This window comes from Mesoplodon bidens, assembly GCF_964165515.1.
Source record: "Mesoplodon bidens genome assembly, contig: HAP1_SCAFFOLD_146, whole genome shotgun sequence".
Lineage (NCBI taxonomy): Eukaryota > Metazoa > Chordata > Mammalia > Artiodactyla > Ziphiidae > Mesoplodon > Mesoplodon bidens.
The window spans coordinates 941835-965169 of record NW_027672719.1 but is presented as its reverse complement, the minus strand read 5'-3'; the positions used below and the strand labels follow the sequence as shown (position 1 = coordinate 965169).

The following is a 23335-nucleotide window of genomic DNA, read 5'->3' as shown; positions in this document are numbered from 1 at the left end:
CGCCACGGCAACGCCATTCTGACGGCCGAGCTGGGGAGGGGCGTGGCGTGCGCGGTGCCCGAGGATGAGGGGGAGGTGCGCTGGCAGCACCCGGCCAATTACAGCCCGCTGCAGCGCTGCGAGCCCTCCCCGACCTGCCCCCTAGAGGTCCCCAGCCCCGTTTCAAGGATGGAGAAACAGGCTCAGTGTTCACAGAAGTAGCTCCAAGTCTTACAGCGGGGAAGGAGCAGACTCGAGAATCCTCCCTACTGACCTTAGCTCTAGGCTCGGTGCGTTGAGGAGGGGGTGGTCAGGCGTGGGAGGGTAATGGAGCTGAACCACGAGAAGCTTGGAGGTTAGTACCCCCCGTCCCACCCGAATCTCTAGTTCTCTCTGTTGTGGAGGAGAAAACAGAGTAAGCTGGGGGGACCATCACTTCTGGGGGTGGGGGTGGAGATGGGAGATGGGTGGGGTGGAAGGAACACTTCTGAAAGAATGGAAGATTCTCCCACGTGCTAGGGAAAGGGTATTTACAAGCCCACAGCCTTACTGTTCCTGTCCTTCCCTGTCAAAACTCGCGTTTATTCATTCATGTGTTCTTTACTTCTACAAACATCACCTGAGTCCCTATAAGGTCAGACGGTGGCCCCAGTGTTGACCTGGATCAGATCCTTAAGAAACCCCCCCGCACTCCCCATGGGCACGGGGCTGGGGGGATGGAGCGTGTGGAGAAGACATGCAAATGCCAACTATCTCCCCTCACCCCATGTCACCTTTTTCAAATCAGCCCCTTCTGTCTGGGAGCAGAACAGCCCCGCTGACTACCTACAGAATGCCTCATTTCCCTGGCAGGAAATGACGGACAAGGTGCCCCAAGACAAACTCAAAATATTCATCTGAGAAAGATGAAAGATGGCAGACTCCACTCTAGTCAATTAGAAGAAGATATAAGAGAGAAAAATCATGGAAATCGATATGGGATGGAATATATGGTAAAGATGCTCCCACATGCCTAGAGGCTCTTGGAAATGCACATTCCCTGGCACAGACCTCAGAGATTCTGATTAAGCAGCTCTGGAGCATGGTCCAGGAATGAATTTATTGCATTCTTGCAAATTCCTTGTGCATTTGTTAAAAGCTTGGCAAAACCTCAGGACTTATTCAACCCTGCAGTTGAATCGCAGAGCCCTCCCAGAACTTTTCCCTAGAAATCTCTTCCAGGCCCTCAGTCAGCCTGGAAGGTTCTGCCTGGGTTAGTTCCATTCGACCAGAAAGACCTTAGGAATGTATGAGGAGTGACCACAGAGGCCGGGACCCTGAGTGGTAACTTCAGAGGAACAGAGAGGGTCAGGCTCAACTCTCCAGGCACATTTCTGCCTCAGGGCCTTTGCAGTTACTGTTTCTTCTCCCTACCAGGCACTTCCCCCAGGGATCTCCTTCAGCTCCTTTAGATTTTTACTCAAGTATCACCCTATTTAAAAGGGTCTTGGAATTCCCTGGCGATCCAGTGTTTAGGACTCAGTGCTTTCACTGCCCGGTTCGATCCCTGGTCGATCCTGCAAGCCCCATGATGCCACCCAAAAAAACAAAACAAAACAAAAAACACCCCCCCCAAAAACATGAATAACAAAACAAACACCTCACTCTATTGCTCTTCCCTTCATCTTACCACTCCTCTAACATGCTATTTATTTAGTTTCCTTCTCTTATTTGTTGTCAGTCTCCCCACTCCCAACTCCCCCCTGCCCCCAACTTAAGCTCCATGAGGGCAGGGATTTTTTTCTCTTTTGTTCACTGCTGTATCACCAGTACCTAGAACAGTGCCTGAATGAACGAATGAGTGAATGAACAGGGGCAGCCCTTGCCACCCGCCCACAGCCTTGCCTCCTACTCTTGAGCTGCTGAGCTGAACTGTCCTTACCCCAGGACCTAGGCTTCTGTAGCCTTGGCCCTCCCCAGCCCCATGCCCATCTCCATGCTTGTCTTCAGTGTCATCAACATGAGCACAGAACGCAACCCTGCTCATTGCCAGCCAGACCCTACGGAGCCCATCCAGGCCAGCCTGGAGCCGGAGCCGCCCATGGCCCCCTGATAGGCTTGGGAGAGCATATGTTGCCATTAGTCCATCTCTCGATGAGGAAATACTAAACGGAGAACAAAGCTGACATTCAGGCTCACTGGAGCAGAAATTGCCAAATCTTGATTGGATCCTGCCACTCCCCACAGGATGCCACAGTCATCTCAAAGGGTGTGTGAAAGTCTAAAAACCCAGTTCCATGTCATCCACTTAAATTCAAAAACAGAAACTAAAATACCCCAATAACTCATGGCTTTATCATAGCTTGTCCTGGGCTGAGTGAGAGTTGTACTTTGCGATGATGGGGTGTTCAAAATACTGCACCTGGGGAATTCCCTGGCGGTCCACTTGTTCGGACTTGGTGCTTTCACTGCCATGGCCCGGGTTCAATCCCTGGTGGGGAAATTAAGATCCCGCAAGCCACAAGGCATGGCCAAAAAAAAAAAGAGGTTTCTAGTTTATATGGGCTCCTTGGTGATGCCTGTAATCAATCAATCTTCTTGAGCTCTGGGTGGCTACCAAGGCTGTACTGTGTCTCCATCAACATCAGGATGCTGGTGTCTGAAAGGCCTGGGTCCAGGTCCCAGCTTTGTCATTCCCAGCTGTCCTCCTAATACTGGAGCCAGTGATGTTAACTCCGGGCTTTCCACCCGCAGGGCTCTGTCCCAGTCCTTCCTGTGGATCATCTCATTTAATCCTCAGCATAACCTGGGGCAGTAGGTGTGTGTGAAACACCTGGACCTCGGAGCTCTGCAGAGAAGCGCCCAAAAGTGTCGTGACGGGTGTTATTTCTATCACGTCACTCCCACTGGAACAGGAAAATAGGGCTCAAGAGCCATGGAGGTGTGTGACCAAGGTGACACAGCCAGAACAGGATTTGAATCTAGATGACTGTGATGGGACGGTATTTTCCCCGGGGACCACACGTGACAGGTGTCACAGCCACGAGACACCCATGCTCACCACCTGCTTTCCCTCAGCCCTGAACAATCTGGGCTTCCGGCTGTCCTGAAGTTTGGGCAGTGCCTGCAGCAAGAGGGGGAGGGAGCTGAGGCCAGGAGGGGGTAGCTGGGGCTTGCCAGGGACCTCTCCTGCCACCCACTGGGCTTCTTTCCTGCAGGACCTCTGCCCCATAAAATCTCATTGGGCCGCAGTTACCTTCCCTGGGCTGTCCTTGACCGGGAGAGCCCATCCACTGTGCCCCCTCCCCAGATCTGCTTGTTGTCCCCTGCATTCCAACAAGAAATGAATGCTGGCCTCCCGCCTGGAAGAGGTAGGGAGCTTGCCCAGCCTTTAAGGGGTAAGAGAGAGCCAGGGCAAGAGCTAGAAAAGGAGAAAGGGAGAGTAAAAGAGAGAGAGAGAGCGCTCGAGGATCAGGAAGTAGCTAAGCTCTTGAGTAGGTGACAGATGGGAGAGCAAAGGGCCATTGGAGGCTCCACAGTCCATTCATAACCTGACGCTATGGGCTAAGGAAATGCAGGTTTTTATACACACACACACACACACACACACAGGTTCACAAAAATAAATTCAAAGCACAAAATCACAGCTGGTCACTGAGGCCTTCTGCGGCCGTGCTCACCCCCTTCCCCTGTCAGAAAATGAGAAGTCACCCAGGTGTTTTCTCAGATAGAGACAAGGCTGGTTGGGATGTTCATGTCTTGCAAATCAGAGCTCTGCCAGGGGGCTTCCCTGGTGGCACAGTCGTTGAGAATCTGCCTGCCAATGCAGGGGACGTGGGTTCGAGCCCTTGTCTGGGAGGATCCCACATGCTGCGGAGCAACTAGTCCCGTGAGCCACAGCTACTGAGCCTGCGCGTCTGGAGCTTGTGCTCTGCAACAAGAGAGGCCGCGATAGTGAGAGGCCTGTGCACCGTGATGAAGAGTCACCCCCGCTTTCCACAGCTGGAGAAAGCCCTCGCACAGAAACGAAGACCCAACACAGCCAAAAATAAATAAATTAATTAATTAAAAAACTTAAAACAAAACCAAAAAACCACTCTCTCTAAAAAAAACAAACAAAAAAACAGAAAAAAAGCTTTGCCAGGGAGGTCAGTCTGTATGTTCTGTTTGAAAGCTGCAGATGAAGGCTGCTGATCCCACCTCTGATCGGCCTGGTTTCGTTTGTTTGTTTGTTTTATTCTGTCTGTACCTCACTTCTCTCACCTGTAAAATGGAGGTAATAGCAACATTGACTGTAAAGACCACATGGGTTAATATGTGTGAAGTAGTAAACTGTGCCCGGTACCACAGACTCCTTCTGTGAATGTCCGCGTTGCTGTCTGTCTGTTTGCTTGTTTTTGTTGTTTTCTTGATGATGTGGGAGGACAGCACCATCTCAACCCGATCACAGCCATCCTGGGGAGAGCTTTGATTTGCATCGTCTCAGTCCCAACCCAGACAAAGTTGACCTCTGAACACTCGCATATCATCTTGCTTGTTGCCCAGGGACATTTCTGGGTGTGGGTGTCAGAGGCAGGCTGAGCTCCCCTGATCGCTGCTAGAGGGATTCTGAGAATCCAGCTGGTCTCTGTGGCGTGGCACGTGCAAGAGAACTCCATATATTCAACTTGCAGGCATCCAGGCAAATCAACCTCCACTACTTTTTTTGGGGGGATTAACAATGAACCACTATGAATGAGGTTAACCAAACTAGCTAATATTTACTGAGGCTTGTTAGGTACCAGCCACTATGCCATGCACTGTTTTATTTAATTCTTGGCCCAACCCATTTCACAGAAGCGGGCTCAGAAAAGTCAAGTAACTTGCCCAGTTACAAATCTTGTAAGTGATAGGTCCAAGATTCGAACCCTAGCTGTTGGACTCCAGCATATTTTCTTTTTTGTAAAGTTTTGTTTTCAAAACATAATATACATCTCGAAAAGAGCACAACTGATAAGTGTACACTTGAAGAATTTTCACAAAGTGTATGCACCCACCCTAACCAGAACCCAGAACAAGAAGCAGAACATCACCACCCACCCCCTCCCCTCCGAGAAGACTCCCTGTGCTCATTCTTGTTACCCCCTCCCGCTTGTCTGACTTCCAATCATAGATTAATTCTGCTTGGTTTTGAGCTTCATGGAAATGGAATCTTACAGATTCCATTTGCTGCCTGGTTTCTTTCACTCAAGTATGTGAGGTTCGACCACGTTGTCTGATGTAGCTGTGGTTCATTCATTCTCACTGCTACATTGCATTACACTCTGTTATCTATTCCTGCAGAACAAATTATGGCAAACTTAACGGATCCAAAAAACACACACTTATGTCACAATTTCTGTGGGTCACGAATCTGGGCTCTGCTTAGCTGGGTTCTCTGCTCAGGGTCTCTCCCAGGCTGCAATGAGGGAGGTGGCCAGGGCTGGGGTCTCATCTGAGGCTCAGCTGGGGAAGGATCCTCTTTCCAGTTCATGTGGTGGTTGGCAGGATACAGTTCCCTGAGGGTTGTTAGTTAGTCTGAGGGCCTCACCGCCTTGCTGGCTGTTAGCCAGAGATCCTGCACTGTTTCTTGCCATGTGGGCCTCTCCATAAGGTGGCTTGCTTCATCAAAGCCAGTGAGAGTCCATAGAGAGGGTCTCCAGGCAAGATGGAAGTTACAATCTTCTGTAACATAATCACAGAAATGACATGCCCATCACCTTTGCAGCATCTACTGATTAGAAATAAGGTACAGTCCTGCCTACTCTCAAGGGGAGGGGACACAGAGGTGTGAACACCAGGGATAATTGGGGGCCGTTGTGTATGCCTTTTGGTCTGCACATGTGCACATATCTCTTGGGTATATATCTAGGAGTAGAATTTCTGGGTCACACATACGTCCGGCTTTATGAGATACTGCCAAACATTTTTCCAAAGTGCAGGTACCCTCTACACTCCCTCAGCAGGCTATGAGCTTCCCAGTTAGAGCACATGCTTTCAATACACTCCTCCCCTCTCTCTTTACAGAAGGGGTGTTTGAGCTGGGGCTCTTTGGGACGACAGGTCCTAATTCTAGCCCCATGTCAGAATCACTGAATTCCCGGGCCGCTTCGCCAGACATTCTGATCATTTGAGGGCTCAAGTACAAACTGGAAGGTCCACTCCATGAGGCGAGGATCCCTGTATCCTTGGTGTCCGGAGCAGTACCCGGCAGCAGTACCTGGCAGGTACCAGGTAGCTGGCACTCAATAAATGTTTTTTTGATTAAGTGAATGAGTTTAGGAAATATTGTTCAAGAGATGGGCCCCAGGGAGGGTATAAACTGCTTAAACGGGAAGGAAACTTTGTTGTGTCTGAGGCTGTGTGCATTTTTCTGGGAAGAGGGCTCAGAGCCTCAACCAGGTATGTCCCCAACAAAGGTTAAAGGCCGCTATGATTGGCTACTGTCCGACTTAGGTATTTTATCACATGAAGAAAGAACTGGTCCCAGGGTTGGAGGCATGGAAATTGTGGACAAAGGTCCCATGGTCCTTAGAAGTAAAAAGCGAGACAGTGCTTGCCTGGGGTGGCTCATAAACTGAGACCTTGCTTGTTTTGACCTTTGACCCATGGTAGTTCTTTTGGTACATCTAGCCACTGCCTGGCCTCCTGGGACCCTCCCTGTGTCTGTCTGTTGAACAGAAAATTCCAGAAGGCCTCGGTGCCCTGAGTTTCCATCAGGGGCAAGCCAACATGAGCCTTAGCTTTTGAAAAACCCCTTTCAATGAATAGAAAGCCTCCCAGTTTATCTGGTTTGAGATGACCTCATCCTTTGTCACCTTCTCTCTTGTTTTCTGGAGGTTGCTCAGCGTCTTCCTGTTGTCTGCATTCTTTTCTCATGTGAACAGTGCACCTATTTTGGGCATTTTGTTGTTGTTGTTTTGGGTCATTCCTGTCACACATTTTTTATATTCCTTTCCAGTCAGATCAACCTCATGCCTCTCTAGACATTTCTTCTCAGGTTTCCTCTGAATCATTTCGTTTGGTCTAAATATGTCCAGTGTTTCCTCCTTCCTCACTGCACTCCACATAGACCCTCTCTTTTCTGCGGAACAACTGTTCTTTTCTTTCGAATCCCTGACCCAAATCCTCATCTTTCACCATGTTTTCTGACTTCTAAGAACTGATTGTTTTTTGAAACTTAAGCCTCAAATATCATCCCTTCTAATCTGCGTCTGAATTTGGATCACGGTCAAGAAGCAGGGGAGACAGGAACGTGGCTGCGTAATTAGGATCCTCAGCAGAAGGGCTGAGTGTTCATCGGGGGGATCAGAGGGGCCTGGGGATGGAGCAAGAGGTATCTTCTTCTGCCTCGGGTAGGGCTTAGGGTGGGGTTGTCAGGAAAGCGCTAAGAAAAAAGGAACCATTTGACTTGAGTTTTAAGGGAACAGTAGGATTTCCGGAGGCAGAGCAGGGAGAGAAGAGGATTGTCCAAGGAAGGAGCAGTGGGAATGGAGGCTAGAAGATGAGTCATCAGAGAAGTTAGGGAAAAGAGTACAGAAGGAGAGGGGTGGCCAGGTGCTGAGACCGCAGACTGAAGGTCCATGGTCAGCCCTCAGATATGTTTGTCTGGTTTTCCCAGTGTGTTAAGACTTTTAATTAGTTGCTGAAGGGAGAGGCCTCTTTCTGTGGAGTGACAGAGAAACCTATTCAAATTGTCTTCAGCATGAATGCAAATTCACTGGTTACCAAAAATGAAAAGTCTAGAGGGAACCTCTGGGTTCAGGCTCAGATGATTTCATGAGGCCTTGGCCTCTCTCCAGCTCTCAGGGATTCTTTGAACCATGTGGATCCAACCTTAGACAGAATCTCTCTATAATGGTCACAAAAAGGCGGCCGAAGCTCCAGCCCTTACATCTTCTCAGCTTTGAATTCCATAGGGAAGGATAAGAGTCTTTTTCCTAAGCTTCCCTCGATGGCCTCACTGTTTCTCATTTTCTCTGGGTGGGTCACAAGCCCATTCCTCAGCCAATTATTGTGGCCCAGGAGACTGCTCTGATTGGCTGAGCTTGAGCCACATGCCCAGCCCTGCAGCCAGAGGTGGAATCAACACCATCTCTGAGAAACTGGACTGAGACTAGGAGAAAGGTGTTGTCCCCAAAGGGGGATCATAACCCCATAATATTTTAGAAGAGAGGTCAATTGCTATTAGGTGACAAAAACCAGATGTCTACCACAGTAGCCAACATGTACAGCTCATTGACATCTGGATTTATGCCTTTTTTTGGGAAAATGGGAATATCTGGCAATACCTGGACTCTCTTCTTGTATATAGATCAACAATCTGCTGGGGCTGAGAAGAGGCTCCCTCTTTAGATACAGCCTATGTTCTGCCTGCCCAATGCACTGCTCATATTTCCTCTCTGGCTCCTGGAAGCACTTGAATTTTTATTGCCAGCATAATTTGATTCTGTAAAGAAATCTGTTTTTCCCACCAGAATGGAAGAGCCAAATGTACAGGGGTCAAATAGCTCTCCTGTGCTCCCACAAACTCCTGAGGACAAATGCCTGGCCATTTTTGATAGTCTCATTCCTTGCTCATTTTAAAAGCCTTCTTTAAAAAAAATATTGAATACATAGTGATTTTAGAATCTGTTATCTGATAATTCCAACATCTGAAGTCTTTGGGTGGGAGTGGCAGAGGGGTGGTGTCTCAATGTCTTGTTTGTTGTGTCTGCTTACTCTGGCTCATACTGACTTATTGCTTGGATGTTTAGTAATTTGACTGTGATCTCATTCTTGATTGAACTTAATCTGTGGGAATCCTGAGGGGTCTGATTCCTGGCTGCTTTGCTCTCCGAAGTCTTTTTTGTTTGTTTCAGCTGGATGCCAGGGATGCTAATAACCTCTGAACACTGACATTTATTTCCTCAACTTGGGAGTTTTCCCACTGAATACATGGAGTATAAACTTGAGCCCCAGACCCACGTGGTTACAAACCTTCAGGGTGATCATCATCATCATCAGTATTGTGGCCATTATTAGTTTTCCCCTCCAGAGCCACATTGAAAACTACAGGTTTTCATAGGCTCCCCTTTCTGAAAGTCCAGAAAAAAAAAGTTTTTAAGCCCTCCTCTTGCCAGGGTGTGGAGCATCTTTGAGGGTGCCAGCTTAATATAGGCATCTTAGACTTGGTTAGCTCATTTTTCAAGGCCCAAGGCTTAATCTCCCTTTTCCTGCACTTACTAAAGGCAAATGGCTTCCTCATTTGCTTATGCTTTGGCTGTAGCTCACTCTGTTTGTGTGTGTGTCTGTATGTTCCTTTGAGATTGCCTACATAAAAATTGTTTTTTATTCTGGGATTTTGGAAACACACACAAAACTAGAAAAGCCTGCGATTAACTCCATGTATTCATCATCCAGCTTCAACATTTTCCCAGTGTTCTCTCATTCTTTTTTCTTCCTTTTTGAGTTTTTTTCTAGGTTAATTTAAAGCAAGTTGTGTCATTTCACCCATAAAGACATCCTAACTGAAAGGACTTTTTGTTCCTTTACATTATCCCCGCCTTGACATGATCACAGCTAAAAATACTTATAATCATTCCTGAATATCATCTAATATTCAGTCCATGCTCACATTTCCTTGATTCTCTCAGAGATATCTTTTTTACTGTTGGTTTGTTAGAATCAGGATCCAGACAATGTCCACACATTACACTTGGTTGTTATGTCTCTGAAATGTCTTTAATTCTGTAACAGCAACACCCGCCCCTGACCTTTTTTATCCCCCAGCCACTGATTTGTTGGAGAAACTGGGTCTTTTGTCCTGGAGAACATTCACATCCTGGATTTGGCTGATCACTTCTTCTTGGTTTCAGTTAACTTGTTCCTCTTTTCCCCATGTTTCCTGTAAACAAATAGTTAGATCTAGAGGTCTGAGGAGATCAAAGTCTTTTTGTTGTCCAGACGCCTTCGTAGGCGGTACTGTGTGATCCATCCTGCATCACACAGTGAGCACATAATGTCTGGTCATCCTGTTTTTAACGATATTGAGATTGAATGGTAGGTCCAGTGCTAACAGACTGAGCCATCCATTACAAAGTTCCCAACGGCTTTTTTTCCCCCAATAATTCACATTTTTAATTTTTAATTATGGTAAAATATACATAACATTTACCATCTTAACCATTTAAAAATATACAGTTCGGGCTTCCCTGGTGGCGCAGTGTTTGAGAGTCCGCCTGCCGATGCAGGGGATGCGGGTTCGTGCCCCGGTCCAGGAAGATGCCACATGCCGCGGAGCAGCTTGGCCCGTGAGCCATGGCCGCTGAGCCTGCGCGTCCGGAGCATGTGCTCCGCAACGGGAGAGGCCACAACAGTGAGAGGCCTGCGTACCGCAAAAACAAACAAACAAACAAACAAAACACACAAGTGGCACGGAAGAAGCCAGAATCTTAAGAATACCTGGGCCCAAGGAAATCTTGGAAGATAGTGAGTTAAAGAGAATAGTGAGGATAATGACGATGGTAGGAGAGCATGTATGCTTTGTGGTCCTATGTACTAAGGGTTTTGTATACAAGCTCCCATTGGGAAGGCTACGAGCTAGGTGCCATTTTTATTCTCATCTTAAAGAAGAGGGATCTGAGCTAATTAAGCAGAGGGAAGGTTAGGGGCTTTTCCTGGCTGAGACCACAAGACAAAGCGGTGGTCACGCCCCCTAGCCAGGACTTGATTGGCTGGAGATTTGATTGGCAGGAGAGCTGAGCGGCTTCTCCTGCCAGAAGCAGCTGGTGCCCTTCAGCCTTTCTTACACTTCAAGCCCTGAGAAAGGGCTTGCGTGCTTCCCAAGTGGCAACTTCTGTGCATTTAAAAATTTCCTCTTGAAAATCCCAGCCTTAGCCCATTCACAAAAGGTATCTGGGTCCTTTCTTGGCCGTGGCCTAGTCGTATTCACCAAAGAGAAGAGCACGTCCCATAAGAGCTGGCGGCTTTGGGAGGACCGGGGAAGGCGTCAGCTGGCAGGAAGCTCCCTGAAAGAAATAGAGGAATCCCCACCCATCCATGAGCTGCCTATTCTTCACCCTTAGAAACGGGGCTTGTGATGTGCCAGGCACTGCAGGCATTTTGCCATTTAACCCTCCCGCTGCCCCACGCAGTAGGCCCCTTGCTAACAGTTTTGGTTGCTTTTGTTGAGGAACCTGCGATACAGAGGTCAAGCCACTTACTCAGGGTCATTCGGGGCAGTGGTGGGGCTTGACCCCTATTTGTTTGACTCCAAATCTGGCCTCTGAACTCTGAGAGACACTGCCGGCTTCTCGAGTGATGTGGGAAGTGGATTCGAGTGAGCACGGCCTGGGCCGCGGTTCCCGTCCCTCTGCCACATGGACAGAGCCACAGACCCAGTTCGCTGTGAAGGCCCAGCATCTTATACCAAGTCTCATTTTCACAGCCAGAGATATTAGTGTGGAAATAGGACTTTTGATTCTTGAAAGGTCTGCTTGGTGAAGAGATGGTCAAACATTAAAACTACAAACTCCATTTTTTTGGGGGGGGCAATTCTGAAGCTTAAGATGTGTAATTTCATCTCAGTGCTTCAACCGTGCCACCTCTGTGAACGGGTGAAGAGTTTCAAAGTTTTATACAGGAGGCTAAAAAACTAAGGCTCCTTGTGAAAATACTAAGTGTAAAACTTAGAAAAGAGGAATTCTGCTTTCTGTTCATTTCTGCTTAAAGACAACGAAGATATACTCCCTGGAAGGAACGGATGCCAAGACAGATGTATACAAGTGCCCTTTAGGATCCAGCAAAACTTTCAAATGGATTATTGTTTTCTTCCCGACAAACAGGGATTTCTGACGACATATTAACAACAAGCCTGAAATGCAAACCTGAGTCCTGGAGTGAAACCCCCAGGAGCAATGGTGCGATGTATTCAAGGGGGCCACCCTGGTAAGGGAGACACAGAAGGAAGGGGTGTGGAAAAGTGAACCTGGGCGGGGGAGGGCAGCAGGTGGGGAGGGAATCCTGTTTCTGCCACTTAGTAGCCAGGGAACGGTACCCTCTGTCAACTCAGCTTTCCCCTCTCTCTAAGGGGCCGACACTTGCCAGCATCCCTTGCGGGTTGATGGGAGAGATGAAGCATGTGCGGTGTGGAGCAGGTGCCTGTCCCTTGGTAAGCCTTTCCCCCAGTTGTGAATTCCACGAATTTGAAAGCTACTAGTTGTAGCTCTTCTGGGGACCCTGACAAAGGTTCAGGTTGGCCATTTCAGACCCTTTTCGGCTGAGGGATGTCCAGCGCCAAACAGGCTGGCATGTCCCTTGCGTTGTGTGTGAATGAGGCAGCCCAGGAATAATGCATGTGAAACCTCATTATGTAAATCCTCAGGTTTTCAGTACATGACAATGGCTTTTTGGGGGGCCCTTCTCTGTCCCATTCTGTGGTCTGGTGTCTCTGCTTTGGGACCTAGTCTGCCAAGCCCTGGGGGCGGGGGTGGGCACCCTGGGGAGGGGTGAGCTCTCCAGAGGGCACATCAAAGGGAAAGTCACAACTCTGTCACTGGCCCAGCTCTCCCAGTCATTGCTTGGTGTGAAAGGAAACTGTCCTCTGCCTGAGGCAACCCCATGTCACACACAGATTAAGGCCTGTAATGTTTAATTCAGAGCAGTGAGCACTGGAAACACCACATCCAGGCTCCCTCAGAGCAGGACAGCCACTTTTCATTTCTGGGGCTCTAAGCCAGAGAGCCTGCTGTCTGGAAACCTATTGCCTGGAAGGTTCGCAGGATGGAGGGCAGGCTTCTGCAAGGAACTATCTGACCATCACCTCCTGGTTGAGGAGAAGGGCACCCTTCTATGACCTTGGCCTCCTTAGAGCTCATGCAGGCAACAAACACACACATACAAATACACACACATGCCAACACACAACACATACTCACATGGACACACATACACACAAGCATGCGTATACAAATACACAGCCCCAAGTCAGAAAGACTGGAGTACTATTCTGGCTACTCAGAAGAGCAAACCCAGATCTTTATTCTCAGAGAGCTTATTCCTCGGTGTATCCCTGGCACCTGGCAGAGCAATGAAAATCAGAATCGCCGCCTTTAAAAACACTCGGGCTGTTCACTCAACTGATTGTGGTCATCATTGCAGGAGGCAGGGAAGTCAGATCATGATGCTAGACACCCTTAAGCTCAGTACAGTGCTGTGTGTCAATTATGTCTCAATAAAACTGGTAGAAAAAATAGTTATCTGGATAGAAAGAACAAGATAAAATACACGAATTATCAAAAGTTAAAAAAATACAGACGAGCTAGACTATGAGTCTCAGAAAGCACTGTTCACAACAGCCAGGACATGGAAGCAGCCTAAATGTCGATGGAGGAGTGGATAAAGAAGATGTGGTACAAATATACAGTGGAATACTACTCAGCCGTAAAAAAGAATGAAGTAATGCCATTTGCAGCAACATGGATGGACCTAGAGACTATCATACTATGTGAAGTAAGTCAGACAAAGACAAGTATCATATGATATCACTTATATGTGGAATCTAAAAAAAATGATACAAATGTGCTTATTTATAAAACAGAAACAGACTCAAAGACTTTGAAAACAAACTTATGGTTACCAAAGTGGAAATGTGGTGGGGAGGGATAAATTAAGAGTTTGGGATTAACATATACACACTATTATATATAAAATATATAATCAACAAGGACCTACTGTATAGCACAGGGAACTCTACTCAATATTCTGTAATAACTTATATGGGAAAAGAATCTGAAAAAGAATAGATATATGTGTATGTATAACTGAATCACTTTGCTGTACACCTGAAACTAACACAACACTGTAAATCAACTATACTCCAATATAAAATAAAAATTAACTTAAAAAAAAAGAAAGTTTAAAAAAATAGAGGCAAGCTAGACTATGAGTCTCAGAGAGGCTAAGCTGACACATATATATGGAATCTAAAAAAAAAAAAAAAAAAGAATGTTCAGATGAACCTAGGGGCAGCCAGGTATAAAGACACAGATGTAGAGAATGGACTTGAGGACATGGGGAGGGGGAAGGGTAAGCTGGGACGAAGTGAGAGAGAGGCATGGACATATATACACTACCAAATGTAAAACAGATAGCTAGTGGGAAGCAGCTGCATAGCACAGGGAGATCAGCTCATTGCTTTGCGACCACCTAGGGGGGTGGGATAAGGAGGGTGGGAGGGAGACACAACAGGGAGGGATCTGAGGATATACGTATGCATATAGCTGATTCACTTTGTTACACAGCAGAAATGAACACAACACTGTAAAGCAATTATACTCCAATAAAGATGTTAAAAAAATAAAAGCTGCCTGAAGTCACACAGTAAATGGCAGAACAAGAGTCTAAACCTAAGTCTGCCTAATGCTAAAGCTATTCTGCCACCTTCCTTTGAAATGAGTGAATGCATTCTTTGCTGCCTGAATCCCACTGGGGCCTCAGTTGGCTGTTTCTAAAGGGAGCTGAGGGGCAGCCTCAGAGGCTCTGCTCCGAGCAGGGACCTCTCACCTTCTGCTGCCTGATCGCCCTGGTGACCCTCTTCTCCTGGTGCAGCCACTCTTCCATGTGCGCCAGGGCCTCCTTCAGCAGCGCCTTTTCTTCGGCCTCTTTGGAGATATCGTCCTTCAGCTTTGCCACCTGTGACTGGTACATCTGAACCGACACTTTGCTCTGCCTGAGCACACAGGAGAGACAAAGTCTCTTTTCTCCTCATCTTTCTCACTCACCACCAATGCTACCGACCTGGGAGATCCTCAGAACACTTCCATATATGCCTGGCTTCGCGGTTTCCTTACAAGTGGGGGGAAGGCTGAAGATGTGGGGACTAGAGGGCAGAATAAATAGCCCATTGGCTGTGGACGTGCAGCACGAAGGGGGCAACGGTTATGCTACCAGCCCCTCCCAATTTCCCAGAGAGGGTGGGGGAACGGATACCACTGAAAATAGGATGGAATTACGAAAAGCACACACATGGTGAAACATCAGACACATTTATAAAAGGTGCACCTTATTCCTTAACAGTAGGGTACTTTAACTGCTGCTTTCTTGCCCAGAGACTTGGGTCCATCAGGCCCTGAGTCACCATCCCGCCTGCCCCCCTCCACACCCGGGCCTCTGTCCTCTTGTCCTGGTCCCTACGGGTCTGCAGCTGCACCGAGGTTTAGCCTGGAGAATGGAGGCCTGGGCCTTTTGCCGGAGACACGGGCCATACTTGAGCTGTTCAATGTCCTCCTCGTATCGTCTCAAAAGCTCTTCTTTTCTCTGCAGCTGGTTCTTGAGTAGGGTGATCTTATCAAACACCAGGTACAGGTCTCTTTGTCGAAGCTGGTAGACTCTCTCCCTCTCTTTTGGGGAGAGGTGTTTCATGGACACGTGACCTGACATACCTTTGATGTTCATCAAAGTCCCGAGGGTTTTGATCATGTCCATGTACTACGAGAAAGCATTTCGCAGGTAAGAGGCCTGGCCCAAGACCGCTGGTGGCCACTTTGAGGAGGCAAACGTCTAATTGTGTTTCATTCATTTTCTGCAGTTGCAGAGAAGAAACACATGCTTTGCAAATGAGTGCATTTGGGGTTTTTAGTTCGACTTTCATTTTCCCCCGCATCCATTTACACTATGCCTTTTTGAGAATTGGGGGGAAGTGGGGAGGCGGAATGACAACAGACATAAACATTCATTCTTACTACCCAGTCTTGCAAGGAATTGGGCTCTGCAATTTCCAGCCCATGCTGGGATAGGAGATGGGTCTCGTGGAGCTACTGTAACAACTAAACATGTATGTGGAGTTGATGTTTAAACTATCTGCAGGGCACGCACGTTTGGACAGGAGGGGACTGATGCTGGGTATACCTACCAGCTTTTCACTAAGATCTAAAGCGTCAGCCACATCCATTTTCCTTAACTTCTCAGAGACCATGATGGACCCTGGGCTGGAAAGGCCATTTTGAGGCTGAAATAAAAAAAAGAAGAAAAACTCTCTTGGCATTCCATTATGATTTTCTACATCCAGAAGAATAACCCAAAGAATAATGGAAGAACCGGAAAGATACTAAAGAATAATTTGAGAGAGTTAATTTTTTTAACATCTTTATTGGAGTATAATTGCTTTACAATGCTGTGTTAGTTTCTGCTGTATCAAAAAGTGTATCAGCTATACGTATCCATATATCCCCATATCCCCTGCCTCTTGCGTCTCCCTCCCACCCTCCCTATCCCACCCCTCTAGGTAGACACAGAGCACCGACCTGCTCTCCCTGTGCGATGCAGCTGCTTCCCACTAGCTATCTATTTTACCTTTGGTAGCGTGTGTGTGTATATATGTCCATGCCAAGAGAGTTGGCTTTAAATCCAGTCTGACTCTGTGAACTGCTTTCTTTATGACTGTGTTCCTACCCCTTCAGAGCACGACTGCCTTTGAAATGATGCATCACTTGTGACGTTCTTTGGCCACCGTCTCGTCTGTCTTCACTTTAGGCCAGTGGTTCTCAACCGGGGGTGACTCTGTCCACCCTACCCCCTCCAGGACATTTAGCAATACCTGGACACATTTGTGGGTGTCATAATTGCTGCTGGCGTCTAGTGGGTAGAGGACAAGGATGCTGCTAAACACCCCACGATGCATAGGGCAGTCTCCCAAACAAAGAGTTACCTGGCTCAAAAAATCAGTACCGCTGATGTTGAGAAGACAAGCTCCAGAAAAATGGGGACCATGTGGCTTTTGCTCACTATCTCCCTCCTTGTGCCCAGCATGGCACCTGGCACCGAGTGGTGCATAGTGGGCATGTTTGTTGAATGAACGAATGAAGGTTAAGTGGAAAATAGCCTCCCTCCTTTTTATTAAAGGAATCTCATTTCTGTGCAGCAGAAACCATACCCTCACAAAATTTGGCCCAACCTTCTCCTAGCTCTGAAACCTGGTGGGTGGGCATCACTTCAGACCCTTTCCAGAGACAATGCAGATAGTGTTTGCAGCTGCATCTCCCTAAGACCCCAACCAGCCAGCTGGCTGCTGGAAGGCCAAATGACTGCATGGAATGGCCACCAGTCTGAATAGGTTACCCGATCTGAACGACTACAAATAACCATAATAAGCCTCCTTAAAAACTAAATTGGCTTTTAATGCTTGCCATGAGCACCTCTTAGCCCTAGCATTTGTTGGCACTACCCTGAAAACCTCTGAGATTAAAAACAAAACAACTAAAAAACTATAATGGCCCCCAAAGTGACTGTGATAGATAAGAGTGGACATATTTGTCTATGTATCTATGGAGATGAGAATAAAAGAGGGTATCTGAAGATGACAATAAACCGGGCAGATCTGCTGCAAAAAGAACCTGAGATGCTGCTCAGTGTCTTCAGCTACCCTGAGCTGCATCCTCTGTACCGCTCCAGACGCCCCCTCTTTTCCTGAGGGGAGGGTCACTAAGGAAGAGCCTGGGCTACAGGATCCAAGCACACAGTCCCCACACGGTCTTTGCAGGCTCGCAGACAGACCACCAGGGACACACCCCTGGTGTGTCTTCAATCATTATTCTGTGACCTTGGGTGAGGTACTTGACCTCCTGAAGCCTTAATTTTTCTTATCTGTTAAATGGGGACAAAAATAGTAACTATGACACAAGGTTGCTACGATGGTTAAATGACATAAGGCATGGAGCCGGCTGAGCTCAACGCCTGGCACACAGTAAGCAGTTCACAGATGTCAGCTATTCTTCCTCCTGCTCTTTCGTTTAATTACTGCCAACCTTGGAGGATTGAGAGTTGGGAGGTTTCCTGCTCTGTGGTGTCAGTGGTGGGATGAGGGCTTGTTGCCAAGGGGAAGGTCAATCTTGGAAGCAGGACCATCAGGACGTGAGATCCAGCTGAGCTCCCCACCTGGAGACAGTCCCTCTACTCCCAACCTCAGAGAAGGAAGATTCGATTTTACCAGGAAGACCAACACGTTTCTGAAGACTCACATCTCTAGACGTGTGAGCAAATGTCTAGAAAAATTGTAGGAGAAAATGCTGGTACAGATAGGATGGCTTTATTATGTTTTCCAAAAGCTGGTTTAGACTAGCTGCCGCAGCAAGCCACGCTGACCTGAGCTGTCCATTGTCATGTGTCAGTCAAACACCTGATCAAACATCCATTTAGGATACACGGCACCTTCAACCTAACAATCAAATTACTTCTGAAAATCCTGGAAAACACAAACTATGCTCCCTAAGAAAGGAAGGTTTTCTTGGATAATACTCTTTAAATACTGTTTGACAATAATAACTATCATCTATTAAAGTGCTCGCTATGAGCTAGGCACTGGGATAATCACTTTACATGATGATCTCCTTTAATTTTTCCATCATCATTTTACAGCTGGGAAATGAAGTCCCAGAAAGGTTAGGAGCCTGCCCAAGGTCACAGAGCTTGCAGAGCTGGGATTAGGACACAGGTCTCTGATTCTAGAACTTGTGTCTTCTTAATCATCATGGCTCCCTTCTGCTGCCCTTTATGTGTTCATGTTTTTCAGTTTATAGCAAAAAGCAAGTGTTAGGAAAGCTCATGACATACTGTTGTACATTAGCTTGTTGGATATTTTCTGCAGAATATAACATGTGATGTGAAAAGGAGGGTCCAGAGATTGACCTGGCCAGCATCAGTGCAATGCTATATCATGCTGTACATGATGGGAAGCCGCCTTTCTATTCAAACATTGGATCGCTGGTACGGCCAGGCACCGACCAGTCCATACAGGTGCCAGCCCATCAGGGAGGACCTGGCCTCGAACCAATGATGTATACAGTGGTGCCAGGGCACACGGCTCGTGTCTGTCCTCATGCCCACCCTCCCCACGTGTCAGTCAATGCAGAGACAAAGTTTCTTTGGTTACCGTTCCGATCTCTACTCTTGAAAAAGTTGGCAAGTCAGGTTTTACATCCAATATTTTCCGAACATTTTTTTCCATCCCGAGGGTCTTTAAGTCTAGAAATGATCCATCCATGTGGTCCTTGTGATCTATAAAAGAAAAAGTTTACACTCAAAAGAAAGGCTCAGGAAGAAGTTACTGCATGTAAAAGTCACAGCTGCTATTTACTGGACCCTTACCACAAGCCAGTACTAATTAGCTCACCATCCTCCGTTGGCAGGTGAGGCATCGAGGCCCAGAGAGGTGAAATGACTTGTCCAAGGCCACACAGCTCATGTGAGGCTGCAGCCTCCCAGGGCGGGGGCAGTGAGGGGGAACCTTCGGCCACAGGTGTGAGGATGGACTTGAACCCAGGCTTCTGTGTCCTAGCACAGGGCTCTACCCAACAGCAAGCTTGGTTTCTTGAAAGCCCTATTCCCTCTAAACAGGGTATTTATCCTGGGAAGTTCCCCAAGGTTGGTCCTTGCACAGCATCCATCTATGAAAGAGTCCCAGGGGAGGGGCCATCATTCACCTGGAGTGATCACTGCTTGGCTGAGGCCCCACTGGGCGTGGGCACGCGTGGGTGTGCAGAGTTGGAGGGGATGGCATGTCAGAATGGAAGAGGTGGTTGGGTGAATGTTGCCTCCCCCCCAAAAATGTCTGGGTCCTAATCCTTAGAGCCTATGAACATTACCTGACAGGGCAGAAGGACCTTTGCAGATGTGATGAAGGTAAGGATCTTGAGATGCGGGCTTATCCTGGATTAGCTGGGGGGACCCAACATAGGCGCATGGGTTCTTACAAGAAGCAGACACAGGGAGTCTGACTACAGACAGAGACGGTGTTGTGACAGAAGCAGAGAGTTGAAGGTGCTCCTCTGCCGTGAGCCAAGGAAAGCGGGGAATTTTTATTTCCTCGAAAAGGCAAGGAAACGGATTCTTTCCTAGAGCCTCCAGAAGGAACCAGCCCCTTGCCTTTACCTTAGCGAAACTGATTTTGGACCTTTGGCCTCCAGAACTGTAAAAGAATAAATATGAGTTGTGTTAAGCCCCTAAGTTTGTGGTAATTTGTTAGAACAGCCATAGGAAACTAATATGGGGGGTGAAGGCAGGAGGTAGGATGAGAGGTGGGGAAATGCAGTGCATGTTCTGGAAGAGCTTAATTGGGTTAGAGCAGATGATGGGGGAGGGGAGGAGTAGAGGGAAGAGTCGGGATGGAAAGCTGAGCTCAGTTTGTGGTCAGCCTAGAACCGTAGCCTAAAGAGTATAAACTTGATTTAAACATCACTGAAATGTCACGAGTGTGACCTGTGTGCCCGGCCCTCTGCCAAGCAATCAACGCATCACCCCACTGTATTGTCCCGCCATCGCCTCCTTTTACACACGAGGCGGTCGGGCTCTGAGACCTGTGGCTGCTGGACGCCACACAGCTGGCAAATGGCTGAGCCAGGGATTGGGATCACAGTGGTGTGACTCCAGGGTCTGAGTCACTGCTATTTCAGCTTCTGATGGAGCAGTGAGCTGGCTTAATGAAGGGTGATTTTTTTTTTCAGAAAAATAACCGGGATGTATTAGAGACGAAGGAGCCAGCAGCATTTCTCAACTGCAGCATCTCGACGTGTTGGGCTGGACAGTCCTCGTTGTGGGAGCCGTCCTGGGCACCGTAGGACGTTTAGCAGCATCCCTGGCCTCCACCTACTGGCTGCCAGGAGCATCACCCACCCAAGCTGTAATTATGAAAGATGAGAGGGTTTCAAGAAAGCAAACCGAGAGGGTTGGGTAGGCCAGAGAGAACATGGTGGGGGGAGCAAGCTGGGGCTTCAGTGCAGGGGGGCCACGTCAGTTGCCAAAGAGGCAAAGACAATGTGGGAAGTTGGTGGTGAGCACACAGGGTGTAATGCATTTCAAGGTCTTAGTGGGACAGGAGTACAAGCAGTAGAAAAGGAGCTAAAGAAGCAGTGGTCCCAGTGAAGATACACCAGCTTGAAGTGCATGTTTGATGATGAAGGAGAAAGATGGAGTGGGAGGCTTTAGACGCTGAAGAAGGAGGTCGTGATTCAGGAGCTTGTGCACAAGGTGGTCTGGGAGGGAGAGAGAAGGGGAGACTCAGGGAGGGAAGAGCTGCATTTGGAAAGAGAACATAGTGAGGGAAGATGGAGGGAATGGAGGAAAGGTGGGTGCGGAGAGAGACAGGAGGGGAGCTGAACCGGCTCGTGCCTGGGCCCTTGACCTCTGACAATGCCACTTGCTGAGAATTTCCAGCTTGGAAGAGTGAGAATAATAATATTATAATAATAGCTATTCAGTATTAACCACTTGCCGTGTGCCAGGCACCATGCCAGAAGTTTACCACGTGATATTTTCTGATCATTACAAACAGCCCAGCAAGGAAATGTGTTTGCATTTATAGGTGAGACACAGACGCCCAGCAAGGTTAAGCTATGGAGCTGGTAAGCAGTAGGATCAGAATTCAGACCTAGGTCTGTCATTCTCTTTTCAGAGAGACTAGAGGCTGGAGAGTGAAGGGCTGGGCTGGCTGATGTGAAGGGTGCGTGAGGAGAGGGGCGCTGGGCGGATCCCGAGATGGCAGAGATGGGTGATGCGGACTTGGGCTGTTGGAAAGAGGGATTTTCTTCTCTGGGAGAAGAAGCAATTCTTGATTATAGTTCTGGTTACAAAAGTTACACATGCCTGTTACACAAATCCAAACAGGGCAGAAACCCATAAAGTGGAAAGTGTCCCCCCGCTGTATCCTCAGTGGCCGGCACACAGTGGGGCTGCAATAAATAGTTGTTGAACGACTACGGGAAAGTCATGGCTCACGCAGTCTCATCATGCTGGGATAATACTCTCAACACTTTTATGTCTTTTCCTTCAGATTTCACCTGTGGTCGGATATTGGCATTTGAAAAAAAAAAGAAAAAAAAAGGGAGAACACTGTGCATATTGTATTACAACTTTCTTTTTTTTCACATAAAAATACTGCATATCTTGGATATCTGAGAAAGAGCGATTTTCTATGTATGCAGGGAATCCTTTTATTTGCAACAAAGTCTTGCAGAAATAGACACAATCAACTGAGCTTGCAAAGATCAATGTAAAAAGTCCTTTCTTTCCCTTATCAAAAGAAGCTGAGAAACCAGGCAGGAGGAGAGGGGAGCTGACTTTTAAGGTCCTCCTTAGATGTTTCCTGTCTTCCAGTGGGACCACACAGTAATCCTTCACCAATCAGATTTTTTTTTTTTTAGGTCGCAGCTTTTTTACTTTTTAATTGAGATATAGTCAATGTAAAATATTGTATGTTTCAGGTGTACAACATAGTGATTCACAATTTTTAAAGGTTATATTCCATTTATAGTTATTATAAAATATTGGCTATGGGCTTCCCTGGTGGCGCAGTGGTTGAGAGTCTGCCTGCTAATGCAGGGGACACGGGTTCAGGCCCTGGTCTGGGAGGATCCCAAATGCCGCGGAGCGACTAGGACCGTGAGCCGCAACTACTGAGCCTGTGCGTCTGGAGCCTGTGTTCCACAACGAGAGAGGCCGCGATAGTGAGAGGCCAGCGCACCACAATGAGGAGTGGCCCCCGCTTGCCACAACTAGAGAAAGCCCTCGCACAGAAACGAAGACCCAAGACAGCCAAAAAAATAAATAAATAAACAAATGTGGGGTTTAAAAAAAAAAGAAAAGAATTAAAAAAAATTAGGAAAAACTGAAATTAAAAAAATATATATTGGCTATATTCCCTGTGCTGTAAAATATATCATTGTAGCTTATTTATTTTATACATAGTAGTTTGTACCTCTTTTTTTGAAATTGGAGTATAGCTGCTTTACGATGTTGTGTTAGTTTCTACTGTACAGCAACGTGAATCAGCTCTATGTATTCATATATCCCCTCTTTTTTGAATTTCCTTCCCATTCCGGTCACAAAAGGGTGGAACGCTTCATGAATTTCCGTGTCATCCTTGCACAGGGGCCATGTTAATCTTCTCTGTATTGTTCCGATTTTAGTATATGTGCTGCTGAAGTGAGCACAGTAGTTTGTTCCTCTTATTTCCCTACCACTAACTTGTCCCTCCCCCTTTCCTGCTCCCCACTGGTAACCACTAGTTTGTTTTCTATATCTGTGAGTCTATTTCTTTTTTTTTGTTATATTCACTAGTTTTATTTTTTAGATTCCACATAAAAGTGGTATCATACAGTATATGTCTTTCTCTGTCTGACTTATTTCACTAAGCATAGTACCCTCCAATTCCATCCATGTTGCTGCAAATGGCAAAATTGCATTCTTTTTTATGGCTGAGTAGTATTCCACTGCATATATATATATATATATATATATATATATATATATCTCACATCTATTTTTTGGGGGGGCCACACCATGCAGCTTGTGGGATCTTAGTTCCCCAACCAGGGACTGAACCTGGGCC

At 47.2% G+C, this 23335-nt stretch overlaps 1 protein-coding gene across 1 annotated transcript in view; it reads right to left on the bottom strand.

Annotated features, from left to right (window-relative positions):
* Positions 1 to 23335, bottom strand: part of LOC308609763 (forkhead-associated domain-containing protein 1-like) — a 200206-nt gene that overhangs the window by 92269 nt on the left and 84602 nt on the right. The window contains exons 14-17 of the mRNA XM_081259060.1: positions 18884 to 19008; positions 15869 to 15964; positions 15224 to 15444; positions 14521 to 14686 (exon numbers count right to left, since the gene is read on the bottom strand). Of these exons, the coding sequence (XP_081115186.1) occupies positions 14521 to 14686; positions 15224 to 15444; positions 15869 to 15964; positions 18884 to 19008 (608 nt within the window). The remainder of the gene's footprint in view (positions 1 to 14520; positions 14687 to 15223; positions 15445 to 15868; positions 15965 to 18883; positions 19009 to 23335) is intronic.